This window comes from Heterodontus francisci, chromosome 43 (assembly GCF_036365525.1).
Source record: "Heterodontus francisci isolate sHetFra1 chromosome 43, sHetFra1.hap1, whole genome shotgun sequence".
Taxonomy (NCBI): Eukaryota; Metazoa; Chordata; class Chondrichthyes; order Heterodontiformes; family Heterodontidae; genus Heterodontus; species Heterodontus francisci.
In genome coordinates, this window is record NC_090413.1 from 31,097,801 (window position 1) to 31,118,625 (window position 20,825).

The 20,825-nt window shown below is 46.2% G+C and overlaps 2 protein-coding genes across 10 annotated transcripts in view; one reads left to right on the forward strand and one right to left on the reverse strand.

Annotated features, from left to right (window-relative positions):
• Nucleotides 1–7,909, forward strand: part of dnm2a (dynamin 2a) — a 75,045-nt gene extending 67,136 nt beyond the window's left edge. For 4 of the 9 annotated variants that reach the window (XM_068021368.1, XM_068021372.1, XM_068021367.1 and 1 more), the window contains one exon: nt 1,393–4,762. In XM_068021368.1, the coding sequence (XP_067877469.1) occupies nt 1,393–1,462 (70 nt within the window). In that variant the 3' untranslated portion in view covers nt 1,463–4,762. Of the gene's footprint in view, nt 1–1,392; nt 4,763–5,891 lie in introns of those variants that run through there. The other 5 variants (XM_068021370.1, XM_068021369.1, XM_068021376.1 and 2 more) reach the window with 2 other exon arrangements.
• Nucleotides 7,910–9,611: 1,702 nt separating this feature from the next.
• On the reverse strand, nt 9,612–14,495 carry LOC137355659 (transmembrane emp24 domain-containing protein 1-like). The gene is made up of 4 exons (XM_068021032.1): nt 13,989–14,495; nt 13,105–13,202; nt 11,749–11,917; nt 9,612–10,541 (listed from the first exon to the last, which is right to left on the reverse strand). The coding sequence occupies exons 1-4, from the start codon at nt 14,493–14,495 to the stop codon at nt 10,323–10,325; spliced, it is 993 nt and encodes a 330-aa protein (XP_067877133.1). The 3' UTR covers nt 9,612–10,322.
• Nucleotides 14,496–20,825: the final 6,330 nt, after the last annotated feature.

Sequence of the window (20,825 nt, forward strand, 5' to 3'; positions counted from 1 at the left end):
AACTTCAAGCTCTCCTCACAGTAAAATACAGTTCCTCTTTAGCTGGGAGCCATTTCAGCCTCACCGGTTTCTGAAGCTTGTACTTGCCTTACACCCTGTGTTTGGAGCTTTGTACTATTCTAATTCTGCAGTCCCTGATGTTTAGTTATTGGTGGTTCATTTACAGTGTCCTCCCTCTCCTGTTTCTACACTGAAAACCAGAATTATTTTTACCTTTTTTGTTTTCCCTCATGCCCTGGGATATGTAGAACAGTACAGTAGGAATAGTTAGTCATTGGTCATCTTCTGCAAAGGCTGGTGTGTGTGTTGCACCTGGATGATGGTTACTCACAGACCTGGAAGCTGTGGTCTGGGCAAAATTGTGCTCGGCAAACATCCCAGGATCGGCAAGTGCCGTATGTTACCCATTAATGAGGAATGAAGGGGCCAGTGTTCATGGTATGATTTTTGTGTTTAGTTTGTGCTTTTCTCTGTAATGTTGAGTTTTTACACATCCTTCATCTCGCTGCAACCTCAACACCTCATTCAGTCCAATCTGAACCTCCCTAACTCCAACGCTCCAGCCACTGCTTTAACAGGAGACGTTGTTCAGTCCACTCTGTTTATTCCTGGGGCTCAGTGAAAGCCATGAAAAATTGACTTGTAAGATAACCGTCTTGTCTGTTTTGCATGCTGGTCTGGGGGTGATAAGTGGGACTGGGGCAGGGGCTGGTGCAAGAGGGAAAGAATCATCTGAGATTTAACCGGACAGTTGCTGAATATAAAGTGTGAACCTCAGACTGGCTGGGTCTGTGCTGTGGTCGCTGTTCTCAGGTAAAAGTTGGAGCTTTATTTGGCCTTGGTCACTTTGGCTTAGAGAGGGGAAGTAACTCAGTGGTGGCCTCTGCCTGTCAGTGCCCCCCTCCTTACACTCACTATCTCACTTCTTCCCTCACACTACTGTTAATATTTCACACATGAAAATCGACCATTCTGATGAAGAAAGTCTGGGGTGATGGGGGTAGCGGAGCAGGGGTGGTATCTGAGACATTTCAAACCTTATTCCGAAACTCGGCCATGGGGGAGTGCTGCACCTCTGACAAGTTGCAGCGCTCTGCTGAACTTCTGACTCATGGTCTAAACTGTAGTTCTGCGTGACTCATCCTGGACAGTGGGGAGTGACCCTGGGCTGCCAGGTGTCCCTCTCCAGTGCATATGCTCAGTCAAGTACTATTTCTCCTGTCGTTTTGTGTGCAATTAATGGAACGTTGTGATACGAAGGGTAGAAAGAAAGTATAAAAGCAGATACCAGCTCTGTACTGACTGCTGTGCCGGGAGATGTTGAATTGAACCCTGACTTGCTCCTGTTTCTTTCACTATTATATTGACCCCCGTTTTTTTGTCTCCCCTCAGCAGAAGACCACCCGCTGCTCCGACCCGGCCCACAATTATCCGGACAGCCGAGCATTCCCTACTGGATTAAACAGTGGGATTTATCCTGTGAAGCATTTTATTGTAGGCTATAGTTGATTAGCCCGACCTTATTCTCACGCATTTAATCCGCTGAGGGGCAGTGGTGGTGTGAAGGGCAGGACCCGCATTTACCAGAGTGTTATCCAGATCTCTTGGCTTTTCACACTATCTGGGAGCACCAAGATGTTCTTAACTGAACTTTATTTAAACAAGGATTTACTTTTTTTTTGTTTCCCCAGCAATAGAATTGGATATAGTTTCTCTCACTCACTGCTCCCTTGATCTGCCTGATTGAGAAACTTTACGCTCCCTAAATAATAAAATTAGTGCCTTTTTTCATCTGTTGGGATCATTGTTCCCAGAGACATTGCATAAATCAAAGAATTATAACCATGTTGGCTTGTCCTATCTCCGGGCATCTACTTACATTTTTTGGTGTGTGGAAGGAGGTAATAAACATCAAAGTTTTATGCTGTCTCATCCCCATTGCACTGACGCTGCAAGCAATCGGAGCAGTGAGTGTTGGGGGATTTGAACAAGTCCTGCTCCCTCACATCGTGTGGCCTTTAGTACACTTGGGAAGGTGAGGATACGGAGTGGAGTTGGAAGAGAGGTTCAGGCGCTATTACATTGCACTGACGTCAGCAGGCTGGTAGTGTGAAAGAGTAATCAATGGAATTAGGAAGTGCAGCAGCAAACTGTCTGGTCGGGAGGGGGTAACCAGTCGAAGGGGAGGAATTAGTGGAGCCTATGTTCTGGTGAGGTATTAGAGTGGGTGGGAGTGAGGAGTAAAGGAATGGAAACCTTGGATGGAGTAGTCAGAGAGTGAGCTTGGGCAGGAAGGTATTCTGGGAGGAAAGCCTTGTTTAGGGGGTTGGTATTGAGACCAAACCCTGGAGGTGAAGCGGGGGAGATGCTGTGGACCATGCACTGACTGCAGCAGAGGTTTATTTTGTGGCTGATGGGTTCTTTGCGTGAAAATATGGTGGCTTGAAGAATCTGATTGTAATCTTTAAATTTTTTTAAACTCCAGCGACTAGAAATTTATTCTCTGGTCAGTGACTGCAGGACCTGAGGTTCAGGAACATATTTGAATTTCGGGTCATGTTGTGTAGCAGGCTGAGCTCAGCCAGTGAACGTCCTGTTGGCCTCATGCTGATAACACGTGTCCGTCTGTAGGTGGATGTTTATCATTTACTCTCCGCTGAATTTTGCACTTGTTCTGACCTGTGCCTAGCTGCCAGAGATCAGCTTGTCAGCTATTGAAAATTACAAAATGAACCAGTTCAACCGTCTCCGTTTGTTAAATGTTGCTGAATTGTTCTGATGGAGGGTTTATGGTTCTCTTGTGTTGGATGTTTCTGGCTGTTGGAGTTCTTGCAGCTCTTCCCCAAGCTCAGTTCACTGGCTGTTATCTCTCGCTGATGTGACACAAATGCTGAGACACAGTGAACTGGGAACCAGCAACATAACAGCTTGTTAATTTGTCTCTACATCACACCGGTACATATCCACTTTGTTTCTTGTTTTTGTTGGGTTCAGGGTATCGTGACTAGGAATCTAGTCTAAATCAATACTCCTGGCATACGCCCGCAGGCCAGAAAATTCTCATTCAGTGGCCTCTAGATAAAGGAGTGTAGTAAACAATATTTAAATTGGCTGAGATACAGCCAGCAGTTACAGCTAGTGCACTACTTGATCCAAACAAAATGGAACTTTATCAACCTGTCTTCAGCCCTTGAACTCCTCAACCTGCCTCCGCCACCCTGTACTGGGGTACCAGCCCCTGCCCTGCCTGTACTGGGGTACCAGCCCCTGCCCTGCCTGTACTGGGGTACCAGCCCTGCCCATCCTGCCCTTTACTGGGTACCCCTGCCCTGTACAGGAGTACCAGCTCCCTTTGGGTTACTGTCCTATGCACCTTTCTCTCATTCACTTGCCTGCAGTATCTGCAATTATTTCTATTTGAGCACTGACTTGGGAGCAGAGCATCTCAGATCAATCTGAAAGCACAGCCTGTATCCATTAAACTCCCTATTCAGCTATTGTGAGGAAACTTCTGTTAGCACTGAAAACTGAAATAAAAACAGAACATGCTGGAAATGCACAGGTTAGCACCTGGGAATGAGATGGCCACACTTGGGCTGCATCTGGTTAAACTTGCTCTGTATCAGATACTAATTAATCTAGTATATTTCCAACATTTTCTGTGCTTTGTTCCAGGTTTCCAGCACTGGTTACAAAGCTGGAATCTGCTTCCTGATTAGAATATTGTCACTCGCACAAATTCCTGATGTAAATAGCCTGTTCACCTTTTTGCCGTGGGGACTATGTGCCCAGGTTTTTTGGGGTTGATGTCTGTGTGCCTGCAGGGTGCATGATGTTGCCTGCTGCTGAACCAAATTCCTCACCCAGATGGAACCAGGGCATTAACACTTCTTAAATTAGCAACTTTCTCTGGACGGGGCAAGTTTGCTGCAGGAAATTGTTGCTTTTGTAGGAGTTAGAATATAGTTTATTTAGATGGGAAAAGGAAAAATCAGGAACAGTAAGAACAGTTACATGCACTCAATTCTCCCCTCCCCAGCCCACACATGCCTGCGCACATACAGTCCAGAGTAAAATTGTCTGAAGGAGAATTGGCCAAAAAAGCAAATGGAGCAACATTTGAGAGGGAGTTCTCTGTACAGCTGGTTGGGAGTGGGTTAAATGCAGTGTTCACCCAGCCTTTTTCTGGAAACCATTCTCTGAAACACCCTAATGATTGTGTCTTACTGTCCTACTGTTGGTGGGACCAGTTTTATATAAAATATATATATATTAGTTATTGAATCAAAACTAATTTCTCCAAGTTTGAGAGGGAGAATCTGCTGGAGGCACTTGGGTCTAATCCTTGATGCTTGATCACAGTTGCAATAAAGAGAATGTAACTTGTGCATGTTTGGGCAGTGTCTCCACAGAAAATTGCTGCACCATCTGTGGGAGATTAGCTCAAAACTCCTGTTAATTTTTGTAGTAACACAAATGGCAGAAATTGATCAAGGATGCTGAAGATCTTTCTATAAACTACGATTTCTAGAGAAAATAACTGAATTAATTAACGGTATTTTACAATGTAGTAGCTGAAACCTTTTCCAATGATTATTTCATCAAATTCAGGGACCTGTTCCAGTCAGGGCTCTGCTCTCATTAACAGATACCTGAATGTTCTCACTCCTGGTGTGTGATTCTATTGACTGTTAACTGATTTGAAATGAAGTGCCTACATTCTGTACGGTAATAAACTGAAATAAAGGGATCGACAGTAGAAGGAGCCTTCATCTTGTGTCTTTGTCTGTTTCCCTCTTTTCTGATTCTGGGTTCCAGGAGAGAGGAATAGCAGCCCCGCTACAAACTGCCTGATGGTGAGGGGACAGAGGTGACGTGCTTGCTCAACAGAGGCTTGGGGCTAGCTCCTCAGATGCTGCCACTAAATATTCTGAGGGGGTCAGGAACAGTTTTCAAGCCTGGTGCACTCTTGGGACGTTGGGGTCTGTCCTACACTTTGCTTCTCCAATCAGCACAGTCAGAATTTACAAAATGCAAACCGTAAACAGTTCCTCTTATTGTAGAGGGGTTCAGATCTTGACATGAATTATTTTACATGAGAACTGTATAGCTATTGATGTCCATCATAGAATTTTACAGCACAGAGTCCATTTTCAAGTTATTTATCCGCTTCCCTTTTGAAAGTTCCTACTGAATCTGCTTCCACCTCTCAAGCAGTGCATTCCAGATCAAACCATCTTGAGTCATTAAAAATTCTAATTTACCAACCCCCACCCCCCAGATTTTTTGCCAATTATCTTAAATCTGTGTACTCTGGTTATCAACTCTCCCACCAGTGGAATGTTTCTCATTTCCTCCAATGCCCCTCACAATACTAACAACACAAGTTACTGAAAAATGACCTATTGTCGCTCAGGTTGGGCTCTTGTCATGCTGGCATTGGGGTACTGTGGAGCCTGCAGCTGAGTGGGTTAAGTTGGAGCTGGGGTTGTACCTCAGATGAGACGACTTTCCCTTTTCTGAACCAAATCTGCGCTGCCTAGATCGAAGAGAGATGTGTCCATATGTTGCATAAACTGGTTAGTGTACAGGCCACAGAAGTTACACAATCTGAGCACCTCATACGTGCACAGATTTGTCTGCTTGACATATAGAACTACTGTAGATGAGACAGCAAATACAAACATCCCCGTATCCCTGTGCTGAGAATTGGTACGGACACTGCTTCTGGTTCATCAACTTACGTGAAGCAGCTCATCTACTTGAGGCCCCAGTTCACAGGTAAGGAATAGACGAGATGTTCTTGATGTGTGCCTTTTGTTATGTCTGAAAGCAACAGATGTTTTCTTGAACAATTTGTTCTAAATGTTCTGCTTTTCTCTTGTATTTAGACGTCCACCTCCAGCAGTGCCTTCAAGACCCGGCTACTGAATTTGTCCCACTATTTTCTACCTGCTTAAGCAGACTATTTATCTGTAATTACAGTTGCATGCCCAGGTGCTGTGACTCCCATCTCAAACTCTCGCCTGCTGCTCCCTGCACACAATGCTTTAGTGTGGACACAGTAACAAACCCTTTCCAGCAGCCTGGGCACAATTTGCTACTCCAATTATGTCATTTTTCTTCCCTCACTTCGTTTAAAGAAGATCTGTCTGGGTTACATGGGATTTTTTGAAAGCTGCGATTTTAATGGATCTGAACATGGGTTTGTCTGTACAATATTTATTGATCAATCAACTTGGGATCTGATCTAATTTATTTCATACTTACAGTAGATATTTCTACATTGAGGCTGGTTTAAGGGTTGCACACCCTCTAATGTTGAGGGCCACAGAATGAAGTGCACAGCTGGTGATAAAAAATAAGATTTAGCTAAATTGGTTTTAATTTGGAGTATGGGAAGGGGCTAGAAAGATGAAGACAAAATAAATCGTAACATTTCTCCTAGTGTTTGTTCTGCATTTTATGTAGATTACTAGCAGGACTATCAGGGAAGATGTCCTGATCTTTAAAGTGCCACCTGCAGTGTTGGAGAACTGCAGAGTAAAGGCCTGTTTGGGTATAAAATTGAAGCCCGACCCAACCATGAGCACAGCCAACCCAACCCAACCCGGGCTCGGGTTTATGTCGCGCCCGATCCAACACGAGTATTGCAATAAGTTTGATGATTTCAAATGTTATTGTGCCCTACCCTGTCCAAACGGTAATACAAGTGATTCTGTTCATCCATTCCAGCAGCAGGCTATTCCTGCGGATGTAGTAGCGGGGAATCACTGGTGAGCCTGATCCCATAAGTTCCCGGAGGCAGCACTGTCCAGCCCAACCTGACCCCGAATGCTGGACTCTCGGAATATAGACCCGACCGGAACCCGACACGTACTGTGGGTTCGGGTCGGGTTGCCAGGCTTTACTGCAGAGGGGGTAGAGGATTACTGGCTGGGGAAAGGCATATTGTGGATGGTGAGTTGATGGGTTTATTGTGAGGGTGTAGAGTCAACATTGCTAGTATTGCCTGCAATGGGGCTAAGTGTTGAAAAATTCCATTACTCCAACATTCCTGAGTGACCATCACTAGCCCTTCCACAGGATGGGAGCAGAAATGTTAAATCTGTGCAAATAATTCTGCACAATCTTTACAAATCCTGTAGTGTTGATACAGCCAATGATGAGCAGATTGGGGGAGACATTTCCTGTACAAACAGGCAGGAAAGCAGTTCTGTCCCCTTATCCCCTTCGCACTGGGTTTTCATTACCAGGATTACAAGCAAATTGTGTGATCCTGGTGTAACAGGCTGCACCCCTGTGAAAGATTCGCAAATACAAATGTAATTTTTAAAAAAGCTTGTTTTGTTTTCTTACTTTAAATCTTCAGAGCATGGGGCCCCCAGGGTCCAGCTGCCTTCTACCCAGGTTAAGTTCTCACTATTGAATGTTGAATACAAATAAGTACAATCCCATCCTTATAATGTCCACATGTACTTGTCAGCTGGGATCATTGAGGCTAGGTGTAGCTCCAACTGCTGTATCATAGCTGTGTGACAGTCCCATCCCAAGCAGTAATTTCATACAACCTACTTTAGGTAACGGACCAAATTCTTCCCTCAAGCAAGAGTCTGGGAACAGTAGTGGTGAATAGTTGTTTTTCAGGAAGGTGTACTGTGGAGTTCCCTAGGGCTCAGTACTAGGAACACAGCTTTCTCAATCTATATTAATGACTTAGACTTGGGTGTTCAGGGCACAATTTCAAAATCTGCAGAGAGCCAGCATGTACATGAAGGGCTGAAAGGCCTTCTCCTGTGCTCTAACCAGTCTGTAATTCGATGAATTCAGCAAAACAGCATTTTAATTGGCTGTCACTCTACCTTCTGTATATTTTTGCTTGTAAATTACCTGGGGAATAAAATGATTTTGTACAGATTGGTGTGTGGGGAAGGCTGATGTATTCCTGGATATATGCTGTTTAATTTGAAATATTTTAAGACCCACATACCATACCTGAATTTGGAATTTGATGCTGGTTTAGATTCAGCTATGGATTGGGGCCTTTTATCATTGGGGGAAGTAGTATCAGCTCTCGTTGGGCTTGAAGCTGGATTGGACCAGTGTTTAATTTTGGATTCATGTTTGCTTTTCTCTCAGGTGCTTTTGCCATGTTGAGTCCCTGGGAAATGGTTGAAGCATCATGTTAACGAAAGCCAGCAGTTGGAACGTGAGGAAGTTGGGATTATGTCCAGATATTTACTATAGGATAAAGTGGGTGTAGGGCAGAAAAGTGAGATAGCTGGCCAGCGTGCATGCGTTTTTCAGGAGAGAACATTTGAAGTGAGGTAATGCCCTAAATGTAAAGTACTGAGACTTATAGAAAACTCTTACTGAAATTCATCCAAAACTCTGCTGGCCATGTCTTAACTCACACAAAGTCCCACTCACCTATCACCTGTGTGCTCGCTGACCTACTCTGGCTCCCGGTCAAGCAATGTCTTGTTTTTAAAATTCTCATCTTTGTTTTCAAATCCCTCCATGGCCTCGCCCCTCCCTATCTCTGTAATCTCCTTCAGCCCCACAACCCTCTGAGATCTCTGCTCCTCTAATTCTGGCCTCTTAAGCACCCCTGATTTTAACCGCTCCACCGTTGTTAGCCGTGCTTTCAGTTGCCTCGGCCTTAAGCTCTCTAATTCCCTCCTTACACCTCTTTGCTGCTCTACCTCTCTTCCTTGAAGAGACTCCTTAAAAATCAAGCTTTTGGTCACCTGTCCTAATACCCCCTCAAGTGGCTTGGTGTCACATTTTGTTTTATAATACTCCTGTGAAGTGCCTTGGAGCATTTAATTACGTTAAAGGCGCTATTTAAAAATTTGTCGTATGAAACGCTGTTATACAAGCTTAAGGCACTGTATCCAATATTGTTATCTGATTGCAGCAGGTGCTTCCCTGAAATGACAGCACCAGAAATATAGAAAGGGTTGCATATGCAAATTCTTTAAAGGGAAATCAAACAATAGATTCTGTGCTGACTCCTAGTATTTTAGAAAGGTTTAGCATAACTTCCTTTTACGCTCTATGCTCTATTAATAAAGCCAAGGATCCCATATGCTTTAACAGCCTTCTCAACTTGTCCTTTGAAGATTTGTGTAACCCCAGCCCCAATTCTGTTTCTGCACATTAATAGTAAACATATTGACTTCGTAGAATGAATACATATTTAACATTCAGAGGGTATTCTGTGAAATTATCCACTGAACAGTCTTACCGTCAGCTTATCCCAATGCCCCAACTAATCCCAAAAGCAACGAAACCACAACCAGCCACCCCAAAACGAGTAAAAGAATCTGCAGCTACTCAACCACAACAGTCCATGCCTCTGTTCCAGTTGTCATTTTCTTAAAAGTTCTGTTTTAAAATTGTACCACTTAGTTTATATTGTCTTTCCTCATTCTTCCAACCAAATTTCATCATCTGTATAGTTGTCCATTTACTACATTTAAGTTTTGTCATCTGCAAACTTTGAAAATATGCCCTGTACAGGTCGTTAATATAACAATGAACACCTTGGGATATTCTGTTCAATTCTGGTCAGTGTGACACATGGAAAACACTATTAAATATTAGGGTTTAGAGCAGGTTAAAGCACTTTTAATAGAAAAACTGCGATTTGCATAAAATAGACTTACAGGTTTGGAAGGAGACATCAAAACTACCCCCGCCCCCCAGTTCAGACTTGTCACTCCTCATTCCCATGGGCTTCTGCTGAAGGCCAGGTGCGGCTCAATGCCACTGGATACAAGTTTCGGCCAGTCCCACCTTCCAGCCCAATAGGACCCATGAACGAGTGACCAGGAACATTACAGGGCTGTTCACTGTACAGTCTGAGTCCTTGACCACTGCACCATTTCAACTGCACCTGCTTCTGTTTTAAAAGCATTGCATCTTTCTCCCCTACCAAATGGGTGATACTTTGCAGACAAGAATAGCAACATCATAAATAAAGACTAATTTACTTCATTAATTACATTGTTTAAAATCAGAGCTGAACTGCTTATTAAATGTTTCTTTGAACCTTAAAACAGGATGTAATTACTGATTCCCAGAACCTTTCCCCAGTTTATTAAAAAACATATTGACTTCGTAGAATAAGTACATATTTAACATTGAGGGTATTCTGTGAAACTATCCACTTACCAGTCTTTCCGTCAGCTTATCCCAATGCCCCAACTAATCCCAAAAGCAGCGACACCACAACCAGCCACCTCAAAACAAATGTAAGAATCTGCAACTACTCAACCACACCAGTCCATGCCTCTTCCAATTGTCATTTTCTTTTTTTAAGTCTGGACTTTTCTGCGGTCATCAAAGAGACTTTTCAACATGTAGACTTGGACAAATGACACCACCAGCATCACCCCAAGATTGACAGCTGACCAAAAATTGACCCGTCCCAAGTTGCCCTCTTGCAGATTGCGATCCCGTGCCTCGAAGGCTCTGAGAATAGCCTGGATCTGCACACTCTTTGCCAGCTTGCTGTTCATATTCCCAATGGACTCCTGAAAGAGGGATGAACAGTTACTGAGAGAGAGATGGTGACTATCGTCAGCATTCCAACTCTTACATTAACTCTCTGCTTTCCCCGATGGTAACTGAGGATGACTGTAAATGACTGAAGAGGAAGTTAGTAGATTGGACAGATTAGTGTTAGGTGAAACTTATTCTGAGGAAATGTGAGGTGATACATTTTGGTAGGAGGAAAGAAAATATATACAGGAGGTGATAGTGAGTAGAGAAACTTATAGGTTCTGACACCCATCTTTAAAAGCAAGTTAAGTTGATAACTCTAAATTAAACAAAAGTGGATGGAATCCTAGGTTTTATAAACAGGGCTTGCAAACTAACAGCTACGAGAATGCTAAACCTAGATGTCAGTGGTTAGGCTGCAGAATATTGTACCCTCCACTTTAAAAAGGATATCAAAGCAATGAAGGTGGTGCAGAATGCATTCACATATTATCGTCATTTGAGAAGCTTTAGCTGTGAGGAGAGACTAGAGAACCAGAATAGAGATCTGATAAAGAGGCTCAATATTATCAGGGGTTTTGTTAGGTATAAGGGGGAAACCTCTGTACTGGTCAGTGTTGGTAAAATGGAGGGAATAAATTTAAAGATGGAGGGGATAGAATGTTTTTTTCCCACTGAGGGTTGTTAGGTCATGGAATTCCCCACAAGAAACAAAGGAAAGTGGATAAATATTTGAAACTGAAAATTTATAAGGCTATGGGAAAAGGGTAGGGGAATGGAACTAATTGGATAGCTCTTTCAAACAGCCAGCACACACATGATGAACCGAATGTTTTCTTCTGTGCTGGAAAATTGTTTCTATGACTTTGAAGCTGAGGAGCTCCCTCAGACGATCATTCCTGCTACAATTTACAGGCTTTTAAAACCCAAGCTTGACCTCCCAAAGCTAACTTGGCATCCAGGTCAATTTAGTGCTATCCATGTGTGCTTTTTATTATCTGTTTTTCCATCTTCTCCTAGTCCTCACAAAAAATTGTGGAGTCTCGTCTGCTGCTTTGTTTTCCCAGAAGTGTGCACAATTCACTACACAGGAGTGGGCAGTGGCAGTCGAGCCTACTTTCAGACTTTCTAACACTCCATTCCATTTCTGCAGCACCTGACTGTACTTGCATTTACACACCTGTTCAGCATATCAGCACTTCAGATAGGATGGGTTCTGATACAGGGTCACTGGCTCACCTTGATATCATCAATTTTAATGTCGAGCAGCTCCTCTGGTTCCACAATCTCTGACCAGTCCTCCTCTACATCATCAAAAATCACTTCAAAGAAGATAAGCTTCTCAGAAATGGTACTGAAGGAATTGTCAAAGCAGATTTTATAATCACCAATAATTGTAGGCTCGATCCTGGAGAGCAGATTAGAAAAACATCAGTTATAGAGCTCACTTTGCCTTGCTGTCCCAGACAATAACTGACCGTAAAATCATTGTCAGCAAGAAATGTATTGAAATAAATCTAAACTTTGCTCCAAGCAAACAACAGCCACTTGTATTTAATATAATAAAACAATCACAGCAGTGATAATCAGAAATCAAAATTTGAGAGCCACTGGGAAAGGTTAGGGCAGATGACCAAACGAGAGGTGAAGAGGTTTAGGGAAGGAATTCTAAAACTTATGGCCTAAACAGCTGACAATTAAAATCAGGGCAGCATGAGAGGTGTTGATTGCAGAAGGTGTAGGGCTGGAGGGGTTACACAGATGGGGAGCAGCAAGGCCATGGAGAGATTGGAAATGATGCAAATTTTAAAATTGATCTATTGCCATGTCTGCAAGCACGGAATCCCTGGAGGAGGTAGAGTCAACCTAGTGAACTGGATTTAAACTGGCCTCTTGTAGATATTAAGAATTTGATTTATATAATAGATCATATTTCAATTCTTGATCCACTTGTTTGTGCAATTCATAATCAGACCCAAAGAGGTGATCTCCAGCTAAGGTATAACATGAGCACTCAGGAAGCTGTGTCTAATGAGAGATTCACATTGCAAAGGCAACCCCATGAATTGAGAAGGGAAAATGCTGCATCTGTTTCTACACTGGAAAAACCAGGCAACAAAAGTGGCTAAAAGCATTGTCCTGCACTTAGCTCTCGGGCAGCCTTCCATGACAAGCACTAGAATCTGCAGCAAGAGAATGCTGGTGCATTAGACTCCTGGCTGTAGTAGGTGCTTGGGATGCTGCTGAGTTGTGCAGTCTAGGAGGATCCCAAGCTGTGTTGCGTTATCGACCTCAACATCCTTGAGTTACAAAGGGAAGCTCCGCCAGGGCTCCTGCCTTTGCTTATTGAGAGTGTTTGCAAACTGCATGCATGGGTGCTGGGTGAGGCCAGGATTGAGTTCACTGTGATTCCCTGTACAGTCAAATAGCCTGCCAACACATTCAAGGCTGACATGTGAAGAATGGTCACTTGGTACCAGAAAGCCGGTGAACCGTAACCCTGCTTCAGGTAGCACTTTCGAGAGGAGAACCTCATACAGAGAACTGACAGAGAAAAAGCAATTTGGAGCTCTGTCCAGGGGTACTGACACTCACATATGGACACCGTCAGACCTTCTGGACTCCGTGATCAGGCTTTCACCATTGGGGCTAAACACAGTGAAATCGACATCCAGCCCGGCACCGCCAATAACCTGTGGGTAAAGCACAAAGAAGCCTGGTTCAGACACATCAAACACCCAACAGTTTATCCTCAGAACACAACTTGCCATGAAAGCTCCGCAGTGGCAACAAGCCACAGTTTTGTTCAAGATCTTCAAATTGTTTATGACAAAAGAAAATTGAGATGAATAAAATCAGGATTGAAAAGTTGAAACAAGAAATCACAAAAGTTCGGTGGAAGAAAATGATATTTTCAGTTGAGACACAGTCAAACGTCAGTTTAACCCAGAGTCAATGGGGATCTCAGCAGAGCAGAAAGCACCACTTGCTCAAAACTGACCGCAGGAACACTGGGCCCATCTTGTTTGAATATTGGGCACGATGATGGGAAAAGGGGGCAAAGTCCCCACCCCAGATAGTGGCAGAAGGACACTGTTCCCCCTCCCCCCGGGATAGGGATGGGGCAGGGGGTGATCACAGTCCCGGGGGTCAGGGGCTGATCAGAGTCCCGGCCCCGGGGGGCAGGGGGTGATCACAGTCCCGGGGGTCAGGGGCTGATCAGAGTCCCGGCCCCGGGGGTCAGGGGGTGATCACAGTCCCGGGGGTCAGGGGGTGATCACAGTCCCGGCCCCGGGGGTCAGGGGGTGATCAGAGTCCCGGGGGTCAGGGGGTGATCACAGTCCCGGGGGTCAGGGGGTGATCAGAGTCCCGGGGGTCAGGGGGTGATCAGAGTCCCGGCCCCGGGGGGCAGGGCTCTCCTCCCACGGATCAGCGGACCCTCTCTGGCCGACATTCGAGTCTTGCGCCTCCAGCCCCACCTGGTACTCCAGCTCCATGCTGCTGTTGTGGCCGGCGCTCTGGTAGAAACATTCCTGTCTGCCCGGCGGCAGCACAAATGTGAATTCCGAGTCCGAGGGCCGGGTAAAGGACTCGGCCCCGAGGGAGTGGATCAGCAGCGACAGCAAAAGCACTGCCCCCCAGGCCCCGATCCCCGGCCCCCGCGCCCCCCAGGCCCCGATCCCCGGCCCCCGCGCCCCCCAGGCCCCGATCCCCGGCCCCCGCGCCCCGATCCCCGGCCCCCGCGCCCCCCAGGCCCCGATCCCCGGCCCCCGCGCCCCCCAGGCCCCGATCCCCGGCCCCCGCGCCCCGATCCCCGGCCCCCGCGCCCCGATCCCCGGCCCCCGCGCCCCCCAGGCCCCGATCCCCGGCCCCCGCGCCCCCCGCGCCCCGATCCCCGGCTCCATGCCCGGCCTCAAACTTCCCAAAAACTTTTCACTTCCGCACAACTTACGGCGCCATTGATTGGTCCTCAGGATTGATGTCATTGTCCAATCAGAGACAACCAAATGGTCCGTCAGCGGAATTTACACCAATCAGAGCAAAGCAAATAGCATCAGCGAATGGTGACAGCGCAGCAGGAGGCCATTCAGCCCATCGTGTCCCTGCTAGCCCCGAGAGCAACTCATCAGGTCCCATCCCCCAAGCCCTGCAAATCCTTTCTCTTTAGATAATTATCGAATTCTCTTTTGAAAGCCATGATCAAATCTGCCTCCACCAAACGGTCAGGCCACGCATTCCAGATCCCAACCACTCGCTGAGTAAAAAACTTTCCCCTCATCTCACCCTGGCTTCTTTTGCCAATTACTTTAAATCTGTCTCAGCCTTTCTACCAGTGGGAACAATTGTTCACCATCTACTTTGTTCACACCCCTCATGATTCTGAACACCTTTAACGAACCTCCTCTCAAACTTCTCTAAAGAGAACAGCCACACCTTTCCAAACTATCCACGTAACTAACTCCCTCGTCCCTGGGACCATTGTTGAGAATCTATTCTGCACCCTCTCTAATCTTCACATCTTCCTAAAGTGTGATGCCCAAACTGGATACAATACTCCAGTTGTTTTATACAGGTTTATCATAACTTCCTTATGTTTCAATTTGACTGATAAATGCATCCAGTCACTAACATGGATCGCAGCAAATGATAGATGTTCCCCTGGTGATTCTCCCACTTCAAAAAAGCTCATGACAATCTCAAACCAGTTTGATAGTTTATCATATAATTAAAATCAGTGTTCAATTAATTAATCAGGTCTAGGCGACAAAGTTAAAATTAAATAGCAAGGGATAGTAACACTAAAGTGTTTTGAAATTTAAGTAAATTACTATCCGAGGTATATAGATAATAAGAGTTAAGTAAAACATTTAAAACCGACTGAGGACCCTGACTTCGAGCATTTGGAAGTGGCATCCAGGAGTTTAGAGATTTGTTAGAGGTATTCAAAATCATGAGGGGTCTGGACAGAGTAGATAGAGAAAAACTGTTCCCACTCGTGAAAGGATTGCGAACGAGAGGGCACAGATTTAAAGTAATTGGTAAAAGAAGCAAAAGCAACATGAAGAAAAACATTTTCACGCAGCGAGTGTTTAAGGTCTGCACGCACTGCCTGACTGAGTGGTGGAGGCAGGTTCAATTTTTTTTAAAATTCATTCATGGGATGTGGGCATCGCTGGCCAGGCCAGCACTTATTGCCCATCCCTAATTGCCCTTAAGGAGGTGGTGGTGAGCTGCCTTCTTGAACCGCTGCAGTCCATGTGGGGTAGGTACACCCACGGTGCTGTTAGGAAGGGAGTTCCAGGATTTTGACCCAGCGACATGAAGGAACGGCAATATAGTTCCAAGGCAGGATGGTGTGTGACTTGGAGGGGAACTTGCAGGTGGTGGTGTTCCCATGCATTTGCTGCCCTTGTCCTTCTAGTTGGTAGAGGTCGCGGTTTGGAAGGTGCCGTCTAAGGAGCCTTGGTGTGTTGCTGCAGTGCATCTTGTAGATGGTACATACTGCTGCCACTGTGCGTCGGTGGTGGAGGGAGTGAATGCTTGCAGATGGGGTGCCAATCAAGCGGGCTGCTTTGTCCTGGATGGTGTCGAGCTTCTTGAGTGTTGTTGGAGCTGCACCCATCCAGACAAGTGGAGAGTATTCCATCACACTCCTACTTGTGCTTTGTAGATGGTGGACAGGCTTTGGGGAGTCAGGAGGTGAGTTACTCGCTGCAGGAGTCCTAGCCTCTGACCTGCTCTTGTAGCCACGGTATTTATATGGCTACTCCAGTTCAGTTTCTGGTCAATGGTAGCCCCTAGGATGTTGATAGTGGGGGATTCAGCGATGGTAATGCCATTGAATGTCAAGGGGAGATGGTTAGATTCTCTCTTGTTGGAGATGGTCATTGCCTAGCACTTATGTGGTGCGAATGTTACTTGCCACTTATCAGCCCAAGCCTGGATATTGTCCAGGTCTTGCCGCATTTCTACACGGACTGCTTCAGTATTTGAGGAGTTGCAAATGGTGCTGAACATATTGCAATCATCAGCGAACATCCCCACTTCTGACCTCATGATTGAAGGAAGGTCATTGGTGAAGCAGCTGAAGATGGTTGGGCCTTGGACACTACCCTGAGGAACTCCTGCAGTGATGTCCTGGAGCTGAGATGATTGACCTCCAACAACTACAACCATCTTCCTTTGCGCCCGGTATGACTCCAACCAGCGGAGAGTTTTCCCCCTGATTCCCATTGACCTCAGTTTTGCTAGGGCTCCTTGATGCCATACTCGGTCAAATGCTGCCTTGATGTCAAGAGCAGTCACTCTCACCTCATCTCTTGAGTTCAGCTCTTTTGTCCATGTTTGAACCAAGGCTGTAATGAGGTCAGGAGCTGAGTGGCCCTGGCGGAACCCAAACTGAGCGTCACTGAGCAGGTTATTGCTAAGCAAGTACCACTTGATGGCACTGTTGATGACACCTTCCATCACTTTACTGATGATTGAGAGTAGGCTGATGGGGAGGTAATTGGCCGGGTTGGACTTGTCCTGCTTTTTGTGTCCAGGACATACCTGGGCAATTTTCCTCATTGCAGGGTAGATGCCAGTGTTGTAGCTGTACTGGAACAGCTCAGTTAGGGGCGCGGCAAGTTCTGGAGCACAGGTCTTCAGTACTATTGCCGGAATATTGTTAGGGCCCACAGCCTTTGCAGTATCCAGTGCCTTCAGTCGTTTCTTGATATCACGCGGAGTGAATCAAATTAGCTGAAGTCTGGCATCTGTGATGCTGGGGACGTCAGGAGGAGGCCGAGATGGATCATCAACTCGGCACTTCTGGCTGAAGATTGTTGCAAATGCTTCAGCCTTATCTTTCGCACTGATGTTCTGGGCTCCCCCATCATTGAGGATGGGGATATTTGTGCAGCCACCTCCTCCAGTTAGTTGTTTAATTGTCCACCACCATTCACGACTGGATGTGGCAGGACTGCAGAGCTTAGATCTGATCCGTTGGTTATGGGATCACTTAGCTCTGTCTATCGCATGCTGCTTACGCAGTTTGGCACGCAGATAGTCCTGTGTTGTAGCTTCACCAGGTTGACACCTCATTTTGAGGTATGCCTGGTGCTGCTCCTGGCATGCCCTCCTGCACTCTTCATTGAATCAGGGTTGGTCTCCTGGCTTGATGGTAATGGTAGAGTGGGGGATATGCCGGGCCATGAGGTTACAGATTGTGGTTGAGTACAATTCTGCTGCTGCTGATGGCCCACAGCGCCTCATGGATGCCCAGTTTTGCATTGCTAGATCTATCCCATTTAGCACGGTGATAGTGCCACACAACACGATGGACGGTATCCTCAATGTGAAGGCGGGACTTCATCTCCACAAGGACTGTGCGGTGGTCACTCCTACCAATACAGTCATGGACAGAAGCATCTGCGGCAGGCAGATTGGTGAGGACGAGGTCAAGTATGTTTTTCCCTCTTGTTGGTTCTCTCACCACCTGCCACCGACCCAGTTTAGCAGCTATGTTCTTTAGGACTCGGCCAGCTTGGTCAGTTGTGGTGCTACCGAGCCACTCTTGGTGATGGGCATTGAAGTCCCCCACCCAGAGTACATTTTGTGCCCTCGCCACCCTCAGTGCTTCCTCCAAGTGGTGTTCAACATGGAGGAGTACTGAGTCATCAGCTGAGGGAGGGCGGTAGGTGGTAATCAGTAGGAGGTTACCTTGCCCATGTTTGACCTGATGCCATGAGACTTCATGGGGGTCCAGAGTCGATGTTGAGGACTCCCAGGGAAATTCCCTCCCTACTGTATATCACTGTGCCACCACCTCTGGTTGGTCTGTCCTGCCGGTGGGACAGGACATACCTGGGGATGGTGATTGCAGTGTCTGGGACATTGTCTGTAAGGTATGATTCCGTGAGTATGACTCTGTCAGGCTGTTGCTTGACTAGTCTGTGGGACAGCTCTCCCAACTTTGGCGCAAGCCCCCAGATGTTAGTAAGGAGGACTTTGCAGGGTCGACAGGGCTGGGTTTGCCGTTGTCGTTTCCGGTGCCTGGTCCGTCCGGTTTCATTCCTTTTTATTGACTTCATAGCGGTTAGGTACAACTGAGTGGCTTGCTAGGCCATTTCAGAGGGTATGTAAGAGTTAACCACATTGCTGTGGGTCTGGAGTCACATGTAGGCCAGACCAGGTAAGAACAGCAGATTTCCTTCCCTAACGGACAATTGAACCATTCAAAAGGGAATTAGAGTGTTATATGTAAAGGAAGAATGTGCAGGGTTACTAGGAGAAGGCGGGGAGTGGCACAAGGTGAATTGCTCATTCGGAGAGCCAGTGCAGATATAATGGGCCGAATGGCATCCTTCTGCGCTGTAACAATTCTGTGATTCTGTTAACTCACTATAAAATAAAGTGGCACCAGCACAAGGAAAGCAACTGATTGGTGAGTAGTTGGGGTGAATCTTTATTTATTTAAGTCTTAAGTTCATTTTTATTAAGTCAGTTAGTCGTTGAAAAAATAGAGGCATGGCAGGGCATCTTAGTCCCATGGAGTGCACATTCTGTTCCATGTGGGAACTCCAGGACACTACTCGTGTCCTGGACAACATGTGCAGAAAGTGTCATGAGCTGGAGCAGCTCCAGGTTTCAGATCTCGAAAGGCAGCTTGTGTCACTGATGTGCATATGCAAGGCTGAGAGTTTCATGGATAGCACGTTTCTGGATGTGGTCACCCCATAGCTTAAGGGTATCAGGCAGAGAGGGAATGAGTGACTACCAGTCGAGGAGGACCAGGCAGGTAATGCAGGAGTCCCCTGAGTACATCTTGCTCTTCAATTCGGATTCAGTTCTGAGTACTGGTGAGAGTGATTGCTCCTTTGCAGAGTGCAGCCATATCCGAGATGACAGCATATAGCTGGCTCAACTGTATGGCGGGGGTGGGGGGGTGGGGGGTGGTGGGGTGGGGGGAGGGTGCGGCAGGAGGAGATTGAGAAAGTAATAGTGATAGGGGATTTATAGATAGAGGAACATACAGGTGTTTCTGCAGTCACAGATGTGAATCCAGGATGCAATGTTGCCTCCTTGGTGACAGGGTTAAGGATATAACTGAGTAGCCGCAAAGCAGTTTGATGTGGGAGGGTGAACAACCAGGGGTTGTGGTCCATATTGGTACCAACGACACAGGTAGAAAGAGCAATGAGATCCTGCAGGTAGATTTTAGGGAGCCAGGAAGAAAGCTAGCAAGAAGGACCTCAAAGATTGTAGTCTCTGGATTACTCCCAGTGTCACACCTAGTGAGTATAGCAATCAGAGGATAGAACAGATGAATGCCTGGCTGGAGAGATGGTGCAGAAGGGAGGTCTTTAGATTCCTGGGACATTGGGATCAGTTTTGTCGGAGATGGGACCGGTACATGCTGGACGTATTGCACCTGAACAGAGTTGGGTCCAATGTCCTTGCGGAGCGGTTTGCTGGGCAGGGTTTAAACTAACCTGGCAGGGGGATGGGAACCAGGAGGTAACATTACGAGAGGAAAAACAAGGTGCACAAAGAATTGGGAGAGACAGTTAACATTAGAGAAAGAAATAATAAGGCATTAGGGTGGGGTCAGAGTGAGAGGAAATGCAATAAGGTCTAAATTGGGTTTACTGTGCACGTATGTGATGGCACAGAGTTTGGTCAATAAGGTTGGTGAGCTGCAGGCCCAGGTAGCCACATAGGAATATGATGTTGTGGTGATAAGAAAGACCTGGCTCAAAAAAGGACAGAACTGGGTACTACATATTCCTGGATAAAGATGTTCAGGAAAGATAGGGAAGAAAAGAAAGGAGCAGGTGTGGCAGTATCGATTAAAGACAATGGGCTGCATTTTAAGAGTCTGCTGCTGAAGTAAGCGGCATACATAAAAAAATTGGGGCACACCCACACGGGCACCGCGCCACGGAGCCGCCATGATATCAAACGCGACGGCTCATTTGCATGGCAGTGGAGGGGGCATGTGAGCCACTGCAGGCAACAGTGTCCAGGACCAATGTGCAGGAGCTGGTTCCATTTATAAAGGGCTTATTGCCCTCAGTGGACATTTAAAAATTAAAGGGACAGCTAAGTCGAATTTCCACAAAACAGATTTCAATGACCTTTAAACGCATTCCCTGCCACCACCCCCTCCCCAACCCCCCATGGCATTTCCAGACATTTGTGCCCCCCTGGAATTCTAATAATGACAATTGGACCTCTTCTCCCCCCACCCACCCCAAAGTTCAGCAACTTTGCCCTTTACCCCTTCCCATCAACCCCCGACAAATCCGCAGTGTTGTTACCCTCAGAGAAAT

Coding starts and splice junctions, on each gene's coding strand:
- LOC137355659 (XM_068021032.1), bottom strand. CDS start 14,495: ATGACATCAATCCTGAGGACCAATCAATGGCGCCGTAAGTTGTGCGGA. Junction 11,918..13,104: donor AGGTCTGACGGTGTCCATAT/GTGAGTGTCAGT, acceptor TCTGCTCTCCAG/GATCGAGCCTACAATTATTG. Junction 10,542..11,748: donor TTAAAATTGATGATATCAAG/GTGAGCCAGTGA, acceptor TCCCTCTTTCAG/GAGTCCATTGGGAATATGAA.